This window comes from Cygnus olor, chromosome 1 (assembly GCF_009769625.2).
Source record: "Cygnus olor isolate bCygOlo1 chromosome 1, bCygOlo1.pri.v2, whole genome shotgun sequence".
NCBI lineage: Eukaryota > Metazoa > Chordata > Aves > Anseriformes > Anatidae > Cygnus > Cygnus olor.
In genome coordinates, this window is record NC_049169.1 from 182,261,937 (window position 1) to 182,275,884 (window position 13,948).

General features: G+C 41.9%; 1 protein-coding gene across 1 annotated transcript in view; it reads left to right on the plus strand.

Moving 5' to 3' along the window:
* The window catches only part of LHFPL6 (LHFPL tetraspan subfamily member 6), a 138,232-nt gene extending 128,203 nt beyond the window's left edge, over nt 1-10,029 (plus strand). The window contains exon 4 of the mRNA XM_040543243.1: nt 8,908-10,029. Within this exon, the coding sequence (XP_040399177.1) occupies nt 8,908-9,026 (119 nt within the window). The 3' untranslated portion in view covers nt 9,027-10,029. The remainder of the gene's footprint in view (nt 1-8,907) is intronic.
* Nucleotides 10,030-13,948: the final 3,919 nt, after the last annotated feature.

Consider the following 13,948-nt stretch of genomic DNA (forward strand, 5'->3'; position numbering starts at 1 on the left):
TGGGTGATTAGTGCTCCAGAATATTTTATGTCCTACTCCTTTTTGTGAGATATTACTTTTTTATGTTGTGTGTGTCCTGCCTCAGCCCTTTTTTTTTTTTTTTTTTTTTTTTTTTTTTCCCCGCTGGGTGATCATTTGTGCTAAGGAGCATCCCACAGAAACAGCTTGGTGTGCATACCTACCTTTGGGGTTCATCTTTGAGTTTTGTGATGCTTTTCTTTGCTAATAAAGGCAGTGAAAATTGCAGATCTGGCAGCAAGGGCTTGCACGACTCAGGTGTGGCTGTAGGCACGCCATGCCCTGCCTACCCACCTGGGTGCTGCTGCCACAGCCTGCCTGAAATGAATTCTGTGCTTGTTTGAGTTCATGCCATCCTTCCAAGGCTGGGAACATCCCCTTCCCTCTTTCTTCTGCAAGTCCTACTAGATCCTCTCCAGTTATTTCATGTTCTCCAGCTGTCATGCTCAGTTGCTGCCCATCACGCACAGGGACATCCTAGGCCTGGGGCACGGCTGCAGCAGCAACCAAAGCAACCCAGGCAGATGGCTCCAAACACGCACCTTTGCTTGCCCTCCGTGGTGGTCTGTCTTTGAACTGCTATGAAAAGGCTCTCCTGGCCTGAGTGGCTGTCTGGAGAGTAAGCTAAAAAAGTTAAAAGGCTGGCTCCCATCTTGAACTAAACAAGAAGCTGAATTGTCCTCAAAAGTTCTCAGAAGCTTCTCAGTGCAGGCAGGGCTATTTGTTTCCAGAAAATGTTATTATTAAGGTTCTCTTTTGCCACTTATAGAGGCTTTGAAATATCTTAAACAGAACTGTTAACTTGATAATTGTTTTTTGCTATAGAAATATTTGAGTAAATGATCTTTAAAAGCAAACAGTGCAGTTACTAAAACAACAACATAAAAAAAAACCAACAACTCAGAAAGCAGTGAAATAAAAAAAAAAAAAAAAGCTTTGTCAACTAGTTAATTGGCCTTAGGTGGCATCATTTCAGCATCTGGCTGAGTGTTGACATACAGTGCCAACACTATCAAGAAAAGTGTTTAGAGGGTATGACAATTTATTAGAATCTTATTAAAGGCAAGGGCTTCAAAGCTGTATTTTTATGAGCGGTCTGTCTGACAAAGCCAGGTTCTTTTGTTCACAGATTCTCTGCAAACAACTCCGAGATTTTACCAGTTAAGTTTTTTGACTGTGGCTGAGTGCAGTTTTTGTAAGCTTGCCTAAGCTACAACTGCTGAGTTCTCAGATAAATGAATGAGTCAGCCTACGTGCTAGTAAAGAAAGTGTTTCATCAAGGAACTTTTCCTCTCTGGTGCTACCCAGCTATCTTCTATTCTTAATTCTTTGTAAGCCTCTCGTGATTATGTCAAGGTCCACATGTATTCTGTCTAACCTAAGGGCCTGAGTCAGACCATGCAGGGACCCTCTGGAGTCAATGGAGACAAGCAGGAACTTACAGGTGGGGACTCAGACCACCTGGGAGCAAGTACCTGCTGCTTCTTATTGCTTGAAAAGGGCAACCGAAGTAGTTATTTGGGATCCCTTCATAGTTAAAGGAATTTAAATATAGGTGCTGCCAGGGCAGGGTCCACCATATGTACCTTAGATGACTACCTTAAGATGAAATACATCACACTTTATAACTCCACTTTGTCTCCTGAGGGAATCTGGAGAAGTGGTCCAGTGTGGATTTCTGCACTGTGGATGTCCAAAGAGAGTTGAAATTAATATAACTTCCTGCAGTAAGTGAGCTTACTGCTTACTCCTTCCAGTGAGCTAGGAGAGCTCCTCGTTACCAGGACATGAGCTATTTTTCTCTTGAGATTTTGAGCGTTGTAATTGTCACAAGATCATAGAATCATAGAATGGCTCGGGTTGGAAGGGACCTTAAAGATCACCTGGTTCCAGCTCCCCTGCCATGGGCAGGGACATCTCCCACCAGACCAGGTTGCCCAAAGCCCCATCCAGCCTGGCCTTGAACACCTCCAGGGATGGGGCATCCACAGCTTCCCTGTGCAACCTGTGCCAGTGCCTCACCCTCTGAGTGAAGATTTTCCTCCTAACCTCTAATCTAAATCTCCCCTTTTGTAGTTTAAAACCATTCCCCCTTGTCCTGTCATTGCCTGCCTGAGCAAAAAGTCGCTCTCCATCTTTTTGTAAGCCCCCTTTAAGTATTGAAAAGCTGCAATGAGGTCACCCCGGAACCTTTTCCAGGCTGAACAACCCCAGCTCTCTCAACCTTTCTTCATAGGAGAGGTGCTCCAGCCCTCTGAGCATCTTTTTGGCCCTCCTCTGGACCCATTCTAACAGCCCCACATCCTTCTTGTGCTGGGAGTCCCAGACCTGGACGCAGAGCTCCAAGTGGAGCCACACAAGGGCAGAGTAGAGGCTTTCCTGCCTCCATCCTGCACACCCGGACAGCATCCCTGTGCTCTTCCCAGGCCATGTGTCCCTGCTTTCACTGCCTGTGCATTTCCACGTTATACCTCAGTCAGACCAGCAGGTCCTTGCTCAGCCGTGCTGGTTCTCTGCCCTCCGTGCCTGCTTTTTTACCCAGAGGGATGGACAGTTCTTGTGCTCTAAGGAAAACATCCTTAAAGAGTTGCCAGCTCTGTTCAGCTTCTTTGTCCCTGAGGACAGTGTTGCAGGGGATCTCATACACTAGGTCTTTAAAATAGCTTGAAGTTCGCTCTTCAGCGAAGCATTGAAGAGGTATTGGAGGAGGTATCGGTTCCTCTTCCATTGTTCCACCTTACATTCATGCAGCAAATTTGAGTTTTGATTAAACAAAATCATGCAATCCTCCAAAGAAAGGGAGATTTAGCCATGGGAGTGTCTGCAAACAGCAGAGCTGGAGAATTTCAAAGTTGTCATTTCCTTTGCCATTTTTACACTTCTGGACTTTATGAGACACCGTGCATTTAATTACATACCAAAATGCCCATGCAACTGACTTGACCAATTATAATTAAGCAAAATAGCTTGATCTGTACATGTGAAGGAAAGAATATATTTTTTAAAAGACCTTGAGAAAGTCCTATCCATACAACAGACAGAGAGAAAAAACCTTCGCCAAATTCATTATTGCATATTAAACTATTTGTTCAGCTGCATTTTTACCTTACATAGTGCACTTTCTTTGTTTCATGAAACTACTTTAATCCTTTCTGGATGCATTCCAAGTTTTGACTTCTTTTCCTGCTTTTGTAGCTGATTTCACATGATGGTTTTTCATTGTGTAACTGTGTCAAGAAAAAAAAAAAAGATTCTTCAACTATTTAATTTATCTTGGCTTTGTTTCAAAATAATCATGCCTTCTTATTAATTAGCTGATTATCTTTTACATTCATTTGTGGCTTTCACATCTCCAAATCCCTGTATATTCCTTAACATCACATTCCTTGCTTTCTTCACTGATTACTTTTTCCAACACCCTCATTGATTACATGAATTCACATTCCCCTGTAGTACTGGACTCTCATATGAAGCTGTTAATTAGAGTTCCTGCACAGGCTTTTGCAAGAAAGAATTGTAGGTTTTATTTTTAAAGCTGTATCATTTGTATTCTTCAGCCTGGGTAGTTCTAAAAACCTTTTTTCTTCATCTTGGAAAAGAGGCTGTAGCTAGGGTTAAATGATTATAGAGTCTGCCAAATACTGGCAGTCTGCACGCTCAGGATAGTCTTAACATTAACAGCAAAGAAGGTGCAAATATTTAAGAAACTAAGTCTTGCAATTAACAAATTTGCATCCAAGACACTTTCATATTCTGGATAAGTGTCAATTAGTAGTTATTTTAGATGAACATCATATGTTATTTCCAGGACCTTGATAACTATGTGTTTTTTATAAGTTATCAGGAGTAGAAATCCCGGTAAAACTCTGTTTCGGCAACTAGATCCTGGCACAGCTCCACAAGAGATCAAATAGCCACAGAGTTTCTGTTGCCAAAGTTCACTCACTCCCAGATTTGTCTTAATCTTTATTTGTCTTATATTTTGGAGCGTGAGAGGGAACTAGGGGACACATATCACAGCCTTGAAGATTACCTTAGAAATCAGGACAAGGCATAGAAGTGTTTTCTAATAAGCTCATCCATCACTGCAAAACTAACCTTTCTTATTCTTTGACTTCTTTGAATGTAGCAAGTACTGTCATATTCTATGGGACTCCTTTCTGTTGAGTCTTTTTTTGGTACTGTCCTCATTCACCTTGCTTTTGTCCTTTAACCTGGGGGGCTGCAATTTCTTTCAGTCCTTTTATAAAGGAGAGGGACATAATGTTGCCACTCTTGCCTCCTTTTATTTGCTTGGAAAGTGGCCACCCAGCCCTATAGCTGTGAGACCTGTGATTCTCTGATTTCAGAGTTAATCCTGACACTCTTTTACTGCCAATCCCAGTAAAACCAAATGTGAGAACAGAGTTCTTACTGGCCAGCTACAAATTTACCTGAGCTGACTTGGACAGTCCTGCTTCGCTGAGTAACCAGAAGGCAAGTGCTCCAATTATTTATGCTCTCCTCCCTGCCTTCCTCTCTCCTCTCCGCCCACCTTTCCCCCCAAAAAAGATCCAGAACTAAAAAGAACTGAAGCCACAACTTCTCCTCCATACCTGTTAGGTAAAGACTGTTTCGTTAAAAGCAACACCACTTCTGTGCAGAGAAGGAAGCTGCCGTGGGCACATCATCTCTATCAGCTAGAAGAGTACTTGAGCTGGTGGGGAATTTACTTTGGCGTGAAACCAGATCCAGCAATCTTATGAGCAAGAACATGTACACATTCTTGCATGCCTCTCCACACCCCCCAGCAGACTGGCACACTTCGACACGTATATATGTATTCCTGTGCTCCCTTGAGGAAAACAACAGCTTTTGTGTTTGCGTGAAAATTGACAAGTTTTCACTTAATTGTTTTAATTCTATCAGGTAGTCTTGCTTTTCATTTTACAGATTTGACATAAATAAGGAAAATGGGAAACTGCAATGTAATGTTTCTAACATTTAATATGATGGGCTCTATGAAGGCAAAATGCCCTACTTGATGGTCAAATTTAAGCCCAGTTCTACAAGGCGCATAACCATCTGCTTGCTTCTGAATACATGACTAGTCCCACTGATGTCAGTGAAATAAAAGCTGAACATGAGAAAGGGTTCTTCTACAGCACCTGTTACCACCTGTTATTACAATATTTGTAAAAATATGAAGTTAGAAAGCAAAGTCTATCTTCTCTATGATAAAACATTTCTATAGGTGTATTTCTTCTCATTTTGTGCTACATTTAATTACTCATCAACCCTGCTTTTTATAAATCTTCATGTTTCTTATAAATTGAGAATTTAATATCACAGTGAAACAAAAGTAATTCTGCAATTTAAATTGCAGTTCAATTACCCAGTTATTGACAACCAACTTTCTTTAGGGTACCGTGGATTAATATAGCTCATACACATATTAAAATGAGAATACCAGATCAGAAAAATTAACTTCAAATTTATTTTTTTTTCCTTGTGCAATACAGAGTTATAAAAGGGGTACCATTATTTCAGTTTGACATGTGGCTAGCAGTGTAGACAATCATTCAACAGGTACCTTTGAAATGGATTCTCTCTGGTCTTATAGCTATACTTAGCTATGAACTTAGGACTTAGCTATACTTAAAATGAAAAGTATGGCTAAATCCTATACCCTCAGACACCTTCCCTGCTGCAGGTTCTTATTCAGCACAATAGCTTGAAATGCTGTTCTGCTCAGCGTCATCCAAGTACAGATCAAACTGTTTTGTCTGAGGCCTCCCATTGCTCCTGACACAGGCTGGAAATAATGGCCAGGTTTATTGCTATGTTATTATTGCTCTAAGGTCAGGCTCCCTACTCTTTCATCCATTGTTCTGCACTCTCCTGTTCTTGCATTTGTTCATCTTGACCCAGCTCACACTTGTGAACTACATTGCATTTGTTAGATCAAGGGGCTGCCTGCCATGCCTTAGAGCACTAAGTAGGACAGTGGTCCTTAGGGTAAATGGAGCATGGTATGGAGAAATAAATGTTATTCTCCTCATTCAAGACTGAAATGTGCATGTTGTATTTGTTGGCACACCTCTGACACTGACTTAACAGTTCTTTCTTTCTTCTTAATATGTATCAGGTGCTCTTTCCCCTTCTCCCATGGTTTCTGCACAGAAGTTGAAATAACACCATGCAAAAGGTGAAATTTACTTCATTCTGTTCCATATAGGTCACAGCTTTGGGCAATGCAAGCAGGCAAATCTTTAAACTATTTTTAAAGTAGCGTTTTAACATTTATTTTCTCTACTTGGAAGCATCATGATGAGAAAGATTTAATTTTTCAAGCTGCCACTACAAGTCTTTAGTAGTTTTAGAATACCTAGCCATTCAAAAAAACCTATCAGGTGGATTCCATAGTATCAAAAGAAATGCTTTAGCACCTCCCACTCTAGTATAAATACTATCATTTTCAAAGCAGCCCAATGGATTTAGACATACAGTATCTACTTAATTCTGGTTTTGAAATTCTCAACATAAGTCATAGATTTGTGTGTACAGGCAAATGAATTGTTCTAGACAGGTTTGTCTAGGAGCTGCTGTGCAGTCAGATAAGGATCAGTGTCAGAGACATTGTCAGGCACTTGGCGGCTCCCTGTGGTTTCTGATGGTCTTCTCTGTAGGAAGTCAGACTCTTTGTGTGGTCTTATGTAATGGAGCCAAAAATGGTGTCGATATACAGAGCATAACAAGATTACAAAAGCAAATAAATCTCTCTACTGCAGCAGAGAGACACTAATGAGCCCAAACCAAGGTCTCAGCTCCTGAAGTCCTCCGGTCATGTCAGGATTTTTGTTCATTCGACCTTTCATTTTAATAAAAAAATTGATACTTTTGAAGAAAAGATGCAGTATACTGCATGCTGTGGTGTCATCCTGAGGTCTTCAGAGCAGCCACGAATATAAGCGTTGCTTCCCACTGACATCTCTTTACAAGGCTGCCAGTATCCTGCAGACAGTCAATGGACGTGCTGTTTGCCTTCAGGCATGCTAATGCTTTTGACATGTTGGGGTGTACAGACATCTTGTGCATCTTGTGCCTAAGGCAGGATTAGCAGACTTGATAATTGCCTGACCCAAAGCCTGACCCTAGAGCACACCATTAGGACAGAGTATGGACGTGCCACCTGTTTCAGCTTTTTCTAGCTGGAAACTGTTGTCACCTCCTGTTCTCTGGAGGGGAGGAGAATGGATTTTTCTGCTTTTTCCAGAGGGTGGAAAAGAGGTGTTGTATTGCTGCTTGTACCTTACTGAGAGCACTCACTGTTCAAAGCAGGGAGATGTCACCCAAGATGGGGACACTTCAGTTGGAGAAGGAGAACTTCAGTTGTAATGAGTCCCAAGCAGTCAAAATCAAAATGACCAACATGGTGCAGCCAAAGTGAAAGTGACTTTTGAGATGGACTGAAATTCTGAGGAGTAACAGCAGTCACCTTTTTATTTTCTGAGAGCTCTGCAAGGAGGCTTAGTCTCTTCAGTAGCTGTTGTTTTTGTGATCATCTCATCTACTGCAGGCACAGTAGTGCCTGGAAGGGGAGCAATGACTTTATGGTTCACTGTGGGATTCCCCAACACTATTCACTGGTGATGACTTTGGCTCCGTACCTATACCGAGGCCTTTGAATGCATTCAAGGCTATATTGTTGTGACACTATTAAAACACATTGAATTAAAGATCTGTGAAGTTTTAAGTAATGGGTGGAAACATTGGGTAGGGATAAGGAAGTGTCTCTCTTTTTGCACTTTAATTAAACCTTGTGCTCACTGGCACTCTGACCTTAGTGGGAGTTAAGGATCAGTTCTTACGCCTCTTCTGCTTGTGGTGGCAACTTGTGAAAGTACTGGGATCCACTGGGATCTTAACTTCCACTGCACCAGCACACAACCATTTTGCTGTCATTATTAGTCCTATACTGTTATGATACCATTGGAGTGCTGATGTCTCCGTCACTGCTCTGCGTGCACACTGCCTGCTGACCCTACTGGCAGGGTACGTAAGAGGCAGGACTTGTAGATTCCACTGTCATAGAAGTCCCTGTGCTCCTTTGCCCTAGAGAGCCTCTATTTCACCTCTTGAAAATCCAGTGTCCTGCTCTGTCTCTTACGCCATCTCGTGCTCTGCCAGATGGAGACATCTGCCATATGGTCCTAATGCACGGGATTGTGGAGCATGGCATGGCAGGTATAGCTGTGCTGCTTCTGATGCCGCCCCAAATCAGTCTTCTTGGAAAGCAGTTTTCAAAGCCCCTTCTCACTGTGTGACTACACAGGCAGGAGCATCTCCATCACAGATGAACCCACACATCCCGAATATATGCTTAGAGGTCTGGTAGCTCATTTATTTGGTCAGTAAATGCATACCACTAGAGCAGAGATTTAGGGAGAGAAAATAGCTCCTAAATAATTCTCTGCCTTGCCTTCCTCGACGTTTTGGTTGCAGGGGCAAAGCAATAAAAGAAGGCATTTCAATGTGGCCTGGTCAGGATTTATGCCAACGGGAGTGGGACATGATTGTCCTTGTCACTTGATGGCTTGCAGTTGAGTTCAGTTTGAGTGATGGCAGAGGTGGATCCACCCAGTTCCTCCTGAAGGGAGCCGGGCCCCATCTTGTATGACATGCAGTGGCACTGGGTGTACTCCTGGAACAAACAAATAAACCCTCAAAAGCTGTCTGGAGAAGGAGAAAAAGAGAAAGCCCTCTTCTGACAGCAGCTGCTGTGGAAAATGGTGCCACAGGCTCTCTTTGGCCTTGGCAGGCCAAGGGGTGCCTTCTCCACTGCTGACATATTTTTGGAAACAACAACCTCTGCTTTCCCTATAATGTCGCTCTCTGTTTCCCTTGCAGGGACCTGCGAAATTGGCTGGGCCTACTACTGCACAGGCGGGGGCGCAGCCGCAGCCATGCTGGTGTGCACCTGGCTGGCCTGCTTCTCGGGCAAGAAGCAGAAGCAGTACCCCTACTGAGCGGCCCAGGGCACGGGCCGCCGCCAGGAGCATGAGGGGCTTGCAGGCGCCTTCTGGACGACAATGACAACAAAAAGGAAATTTTTAAGTGCTTTCACTCTGAAATGGTGCAGGGAGGGATGGTGGGTGGTGCTGGGAGCCCTGGGGAACGGGGTGGACTGTGGACCAAAGCCACCCCACCAGGCTGGATGGGGAAGGGCTTCTTCACCAGAGCGCACCTGTGGTCTACTCCACAAATACATGACTGTGTAAGCAAGGAAAGCTCCATTTTGGCAAATTGTGACATTCTGCGTGCAGCAATTAATTGAGGGATTGGTGAGAAGATGGTGCTGGAGGCCTGGGGTAGTACCTGGTGGTCCCTTCAGCATGGTGTTCCTGAAAGCACACACACACACACAGATGATGACCATGGCACAAAATGAGTAGAGAGGAAACCTTTTTGGTGCGATTCTTCTTTCTTTTCCTTTTATTTTTTATTTTTTAACTTCTTTTTGGTGGTTTAAAATTCAGTGTTACAACACTTTTTAATCTATACATTAAACTTAATAAAAGGACCAATAAGCCACTTTATCAGTATTTCAGTATTTTGTATATTCTCTACACATTTCTCTTCCCCAAACATTTAGCCACTGCTTATTCAGCCCTATAGATCTTTTATTAAGCCTCTGCGTTTTCAGCATTATTACAAAAAATGCAACATAATAACTTGGCATATGTAGCCTTTGCCTATAGTACTTTTATGAAGTGCAGTAAATGGACGTTTTTCTGTCCATTGAAAATTCCACTTACAGTACTGTAGAACTCTGTTGGTTATGTACGACTGACAGGAAACTTCTTCCAGACATAGATTTTTGTCGCTGTTATGTTTAGCTCATTGATGTTGTATTGTGCTGTACCATGTTTATTATTTCAATATTCATTTTTGTAAAAAAATATATATATAAATGTGCTATTTTATGTTTGTATTTGAAAAATCTCTGTAAATAAATTTTTCCTTGATCAATATTTGCAATTCATGGTTGTGTCACGGAAATAATCATGACTTTTAAACCATGCTGTATCCTTTTTCCCTGTAAAACACATACACTTAGGGTTCAGTTGCATTGCCTGAGGATAGATGTCTATTATAACTTGAGACATGCCAGCATATCCAGCATTTTTGCCTGATGCTATTAGGCGTGATGCAGGACTTCAGGAAGACCTTCTGCATTCTGGCTTGGCAGCTGTCGACTCAGCATCTCACACAGTGCTGTGTACCCCTGTTTAGCTGACTGAAAGAAGCTCTTCCTTTTTTAATAGCAGCCACACTGATTAAATGCCTGCCAGGAGGTAATCCCTCCACGAGACACTGGCACTGTGCATACAAAACTCAAAACAAAACAAAAAAAGTTATTTTCTTTAAGAAAAAAACTTGAAGAATGGGAATTTGTAAGAGCTTTTCAGTCATGGCTTTAACTAACGTTATGCCCATTCAAATGTGTTTTTCTGCTCTGTTTTCTCAATATGATATTTCTGTCATTGTGTATTTCAAAGCTACCATGTATGTTCTAGTTACAGTTCTTCTGGTTCATAACACTTGAAGCTCTTGTAACTCTGAAATTGTGCGGTTGCTCCATACGTTACACTGGGCAGCTTTTCAGAGGTTTATAGAAATAGCAACGTCAGTTACAGAGATCAATCCTGATATTGCTGAACTGGATTTTACTGAGTTTCATTATAGGCTAAGTGGTATTTATTCACTTTATGGTGCTGTGTGGTGAGTATAAAATTGTACTTTACCCTTCGCAAATTAGCCCATAATAGCTACATCACATCCAACTACATTTCTGCTGAGAACCATGCCAACCATGCCATGCCAAGTTTGTCTCCCTGTAAGATCTTCCAGTGGCACCAGCAACAGTGGGACATGGAGCACTGCACTCTTCCCTCCTGTTTCCAGGTTTTCTAGGCTCACCCCTTTTCATGAGTGCTCAGGGCCCTTCCAAACCTGCTGCTCGAGGTCAGTGGCATTCCGTATATCTTCATGGTAAGTACAATTTTGCCCCTTGAAGTTGTGGATTGATGCTTTATTAACACCAAGAGAGGTATAAACACAACTTTGGCTGTGGTTCCCCTGGCGCCAGCTAGATCTTTGGCAAATATCTCAATAGAAAAAATGCTGCCTTTCAACGGCCTGCAACTGTGGAAACGTCTTTGCTTCCACTGATACTGCAGTTTGCTGTACAAAGTTTCAATGACTTGGCTATAAAAATATGTGTTATTATTCTAAATTTGACCGTCCCTAGATTATATCCTAGTCCTTGCATCATAGAGAACATTTTGAATTTGTTTAAATCTTCCTGTGGTCAGGTTCTGGCTTGATTTATCATGATAAACTGGAACTATGCAAGTACTTCAAGAAGAAAATTATTTTTTGTTACAATGCCATACAATATAGCATGACTGACTTTCTCTGAATCCGTATACAATCTCCTTTTTAATTTGGACTTGAATGAAGTACTGATTTTTAATAATCAGGCCAATGATATATATGCTGCACCTGCTCTGTAGCTGGTTATCATATAACCTTCAGCTGCTGTGATATGAATAAACCAATCACATCTTAATTAGGTTTGTCTTTATTTGTTCATTTTCATTCTGATATCCATTTGCACTAGAATATAAATAACATTTATTATCATGGTTATCACAGCTACGAACTCCAATAACTTTGAACTGGACAAAAGACTGCTTTCGATTTCTCAATATGAAGTGCCAATTAAATATTTACAATATTTACTATATTTAATTTTTCATTTATTTATTCTTGAAGATGAGGAGCTTGGCCTTACATTTGTCAAAACAAAAGATGTTAGCTTGGGCAGACTCCTAGATTATTGAATTCTGTCTCTGCCATTACTGGCAATTGTATCATGTAATCCTGTTCAGAAATTTATCAAGCTCTATTTTAAAACTATTTAAGCAGTTTCCCCTCTTCAACTACATTGTTATTTCAAAGTCTCACTCGCTGGGTAATTTGACATTTTCTGTGTTCCAGGTAACTCTTTATTCCGGAGCTTACTCGCAACACGGATATCAATGGTCACAGTATACTTCCAACAAATACACTGAGCAGCAAGTTTCCTCCCTCACTCCTAATACTGGATCTATATAGAAACAAGTTGTATGGCCATAGACTACTGTTCAGTATCAGATACTACCTTAAGATAAGTCATAGGATAGCTACAACAGGATAAGTCAGGTGGGAATGGTCCTCAGGAGGTCTCTAGTCCAACCTTCCAGGTCATCATTAATACCTCCGCCACCCCCCCACCTCCCCCCACCTGTCTTTTCGCCAAACCAAATAAATCCCAACCCTTGGCTCCTACAGGACAGACAAGTGCCACAAGAAGAGGACAATCGCTTGTCTGCAGATATTGTCTCTGCTCCTGTCAATGCAGCCCAAGAAGCTGTTGCCCACCATTGCTGCCAGGTCACACTGCTGGCTCCTATGCAGCTTGCTGTCCCCAGAATCCATGTCCTTTCTACAGAGCTGCTCCATGGCCATGCAATCCCTGGCCTGTGTCACGGCAGGGGCTTCTTCCTTCAAAGGTACAGGACTTGGCATTTGTTCCTTGTTGAATTTCATAAAGTTCCTGTTGGCCTGCTACCCCAGCCTGTCTCAGTCCCTTTGAACGGCAGCCCTGCACTTGAGTGTGTTGACTGGTCTCCCCGCCTTGGTGTCATCTGCAAATTCGATGAGAACACCCCACCTCTCCAAGTCATTCATAAGGCCATTAAACAGGGCAGGTCCCAGGATAGACCAGTGACAGCCTGCTTGCCACAGACATCCGAGTCTAGCCACTAAGACTCTCCAAGTCTCACCATCCAATAAGGTTTTTACTTATCTGGTTGTCCACCTGTTCTGATCGTAATGTCCCAGTCTGGGTACAAAAATACTTTGTGAGCCTGTGTGAAAAAAACATATTAAAATCAGTGCAAATAATAACCACTGCTCTTCCCTCAATCACAAAAGCAGTTGTTTTATCACATAAGTCAATGTTTAGGTCTGGCAGAATTTACTCTTCATAAATGCATGCCGATTGCTCCCAGTCAGTGAAACGAGGTCACAGGGGGTTACCAGTGGAAATGAGACTTTGGGTTCCTGTTGCCTTTGTGTGTTTAACTTTTGCTTTGAATACCCAAATATGGAAAAAATGGTCATCAACAAAGCTAGAAATATGCAGGGTAGAAGAAAAAATGAGCTGTGGAGGTTCGGAATTTATACATAAATTTGAGTGAGACAAGTGGAGGTGAAGGAACTTGCTGCAATAGTTTATTTACATAAGTGAGGTCTTTGGGAATGGCTTCAGGAGAACACAGATTGAGTAGGAAACTCTCCCACCCGAACCTCAGAGAGCTGGGGACTTTCATCTCCCAAACAGCATGGTGTGTAGTGCCAAGTTTCTTGTCCTGAGCATTATTTCCTGAGAGGGAAAGTGCAAATTCTGTTATTTAAGCATTAAGTAAGGGGGAAGCTTTCCTGCATAAATATGAGGCATGTGAAGGCCCTGTCTGGAGTTTGAGAGCACATTGTGCTCTTTGTGTAATAAAAGCCATTACTTTTCAAGACTTGCGTGTTAACAGATGACAGTTTTTCACTAAATGCCATAGACTTTGCTCCCTCCCAAAATACTAATGTATGTCTGTGGAAAAACAACAACAACAACAACAACAAAAACTTAAAAATGTTTTGACTCTGAAATGAGAGTTAGCTGGCTCCTGTGTTGGTTTAACTCCTCTATTTCCTTTTCCGTGATAGAAAATTCATAAATCAGTTGCAACTGCAATTTATCTGTCATTCTAGAGTTTGAAATAGTCTATTGAAGACATCAAACTGAATGACAAGACAGATAATCTGTACATCAAAATAAGCATTCATT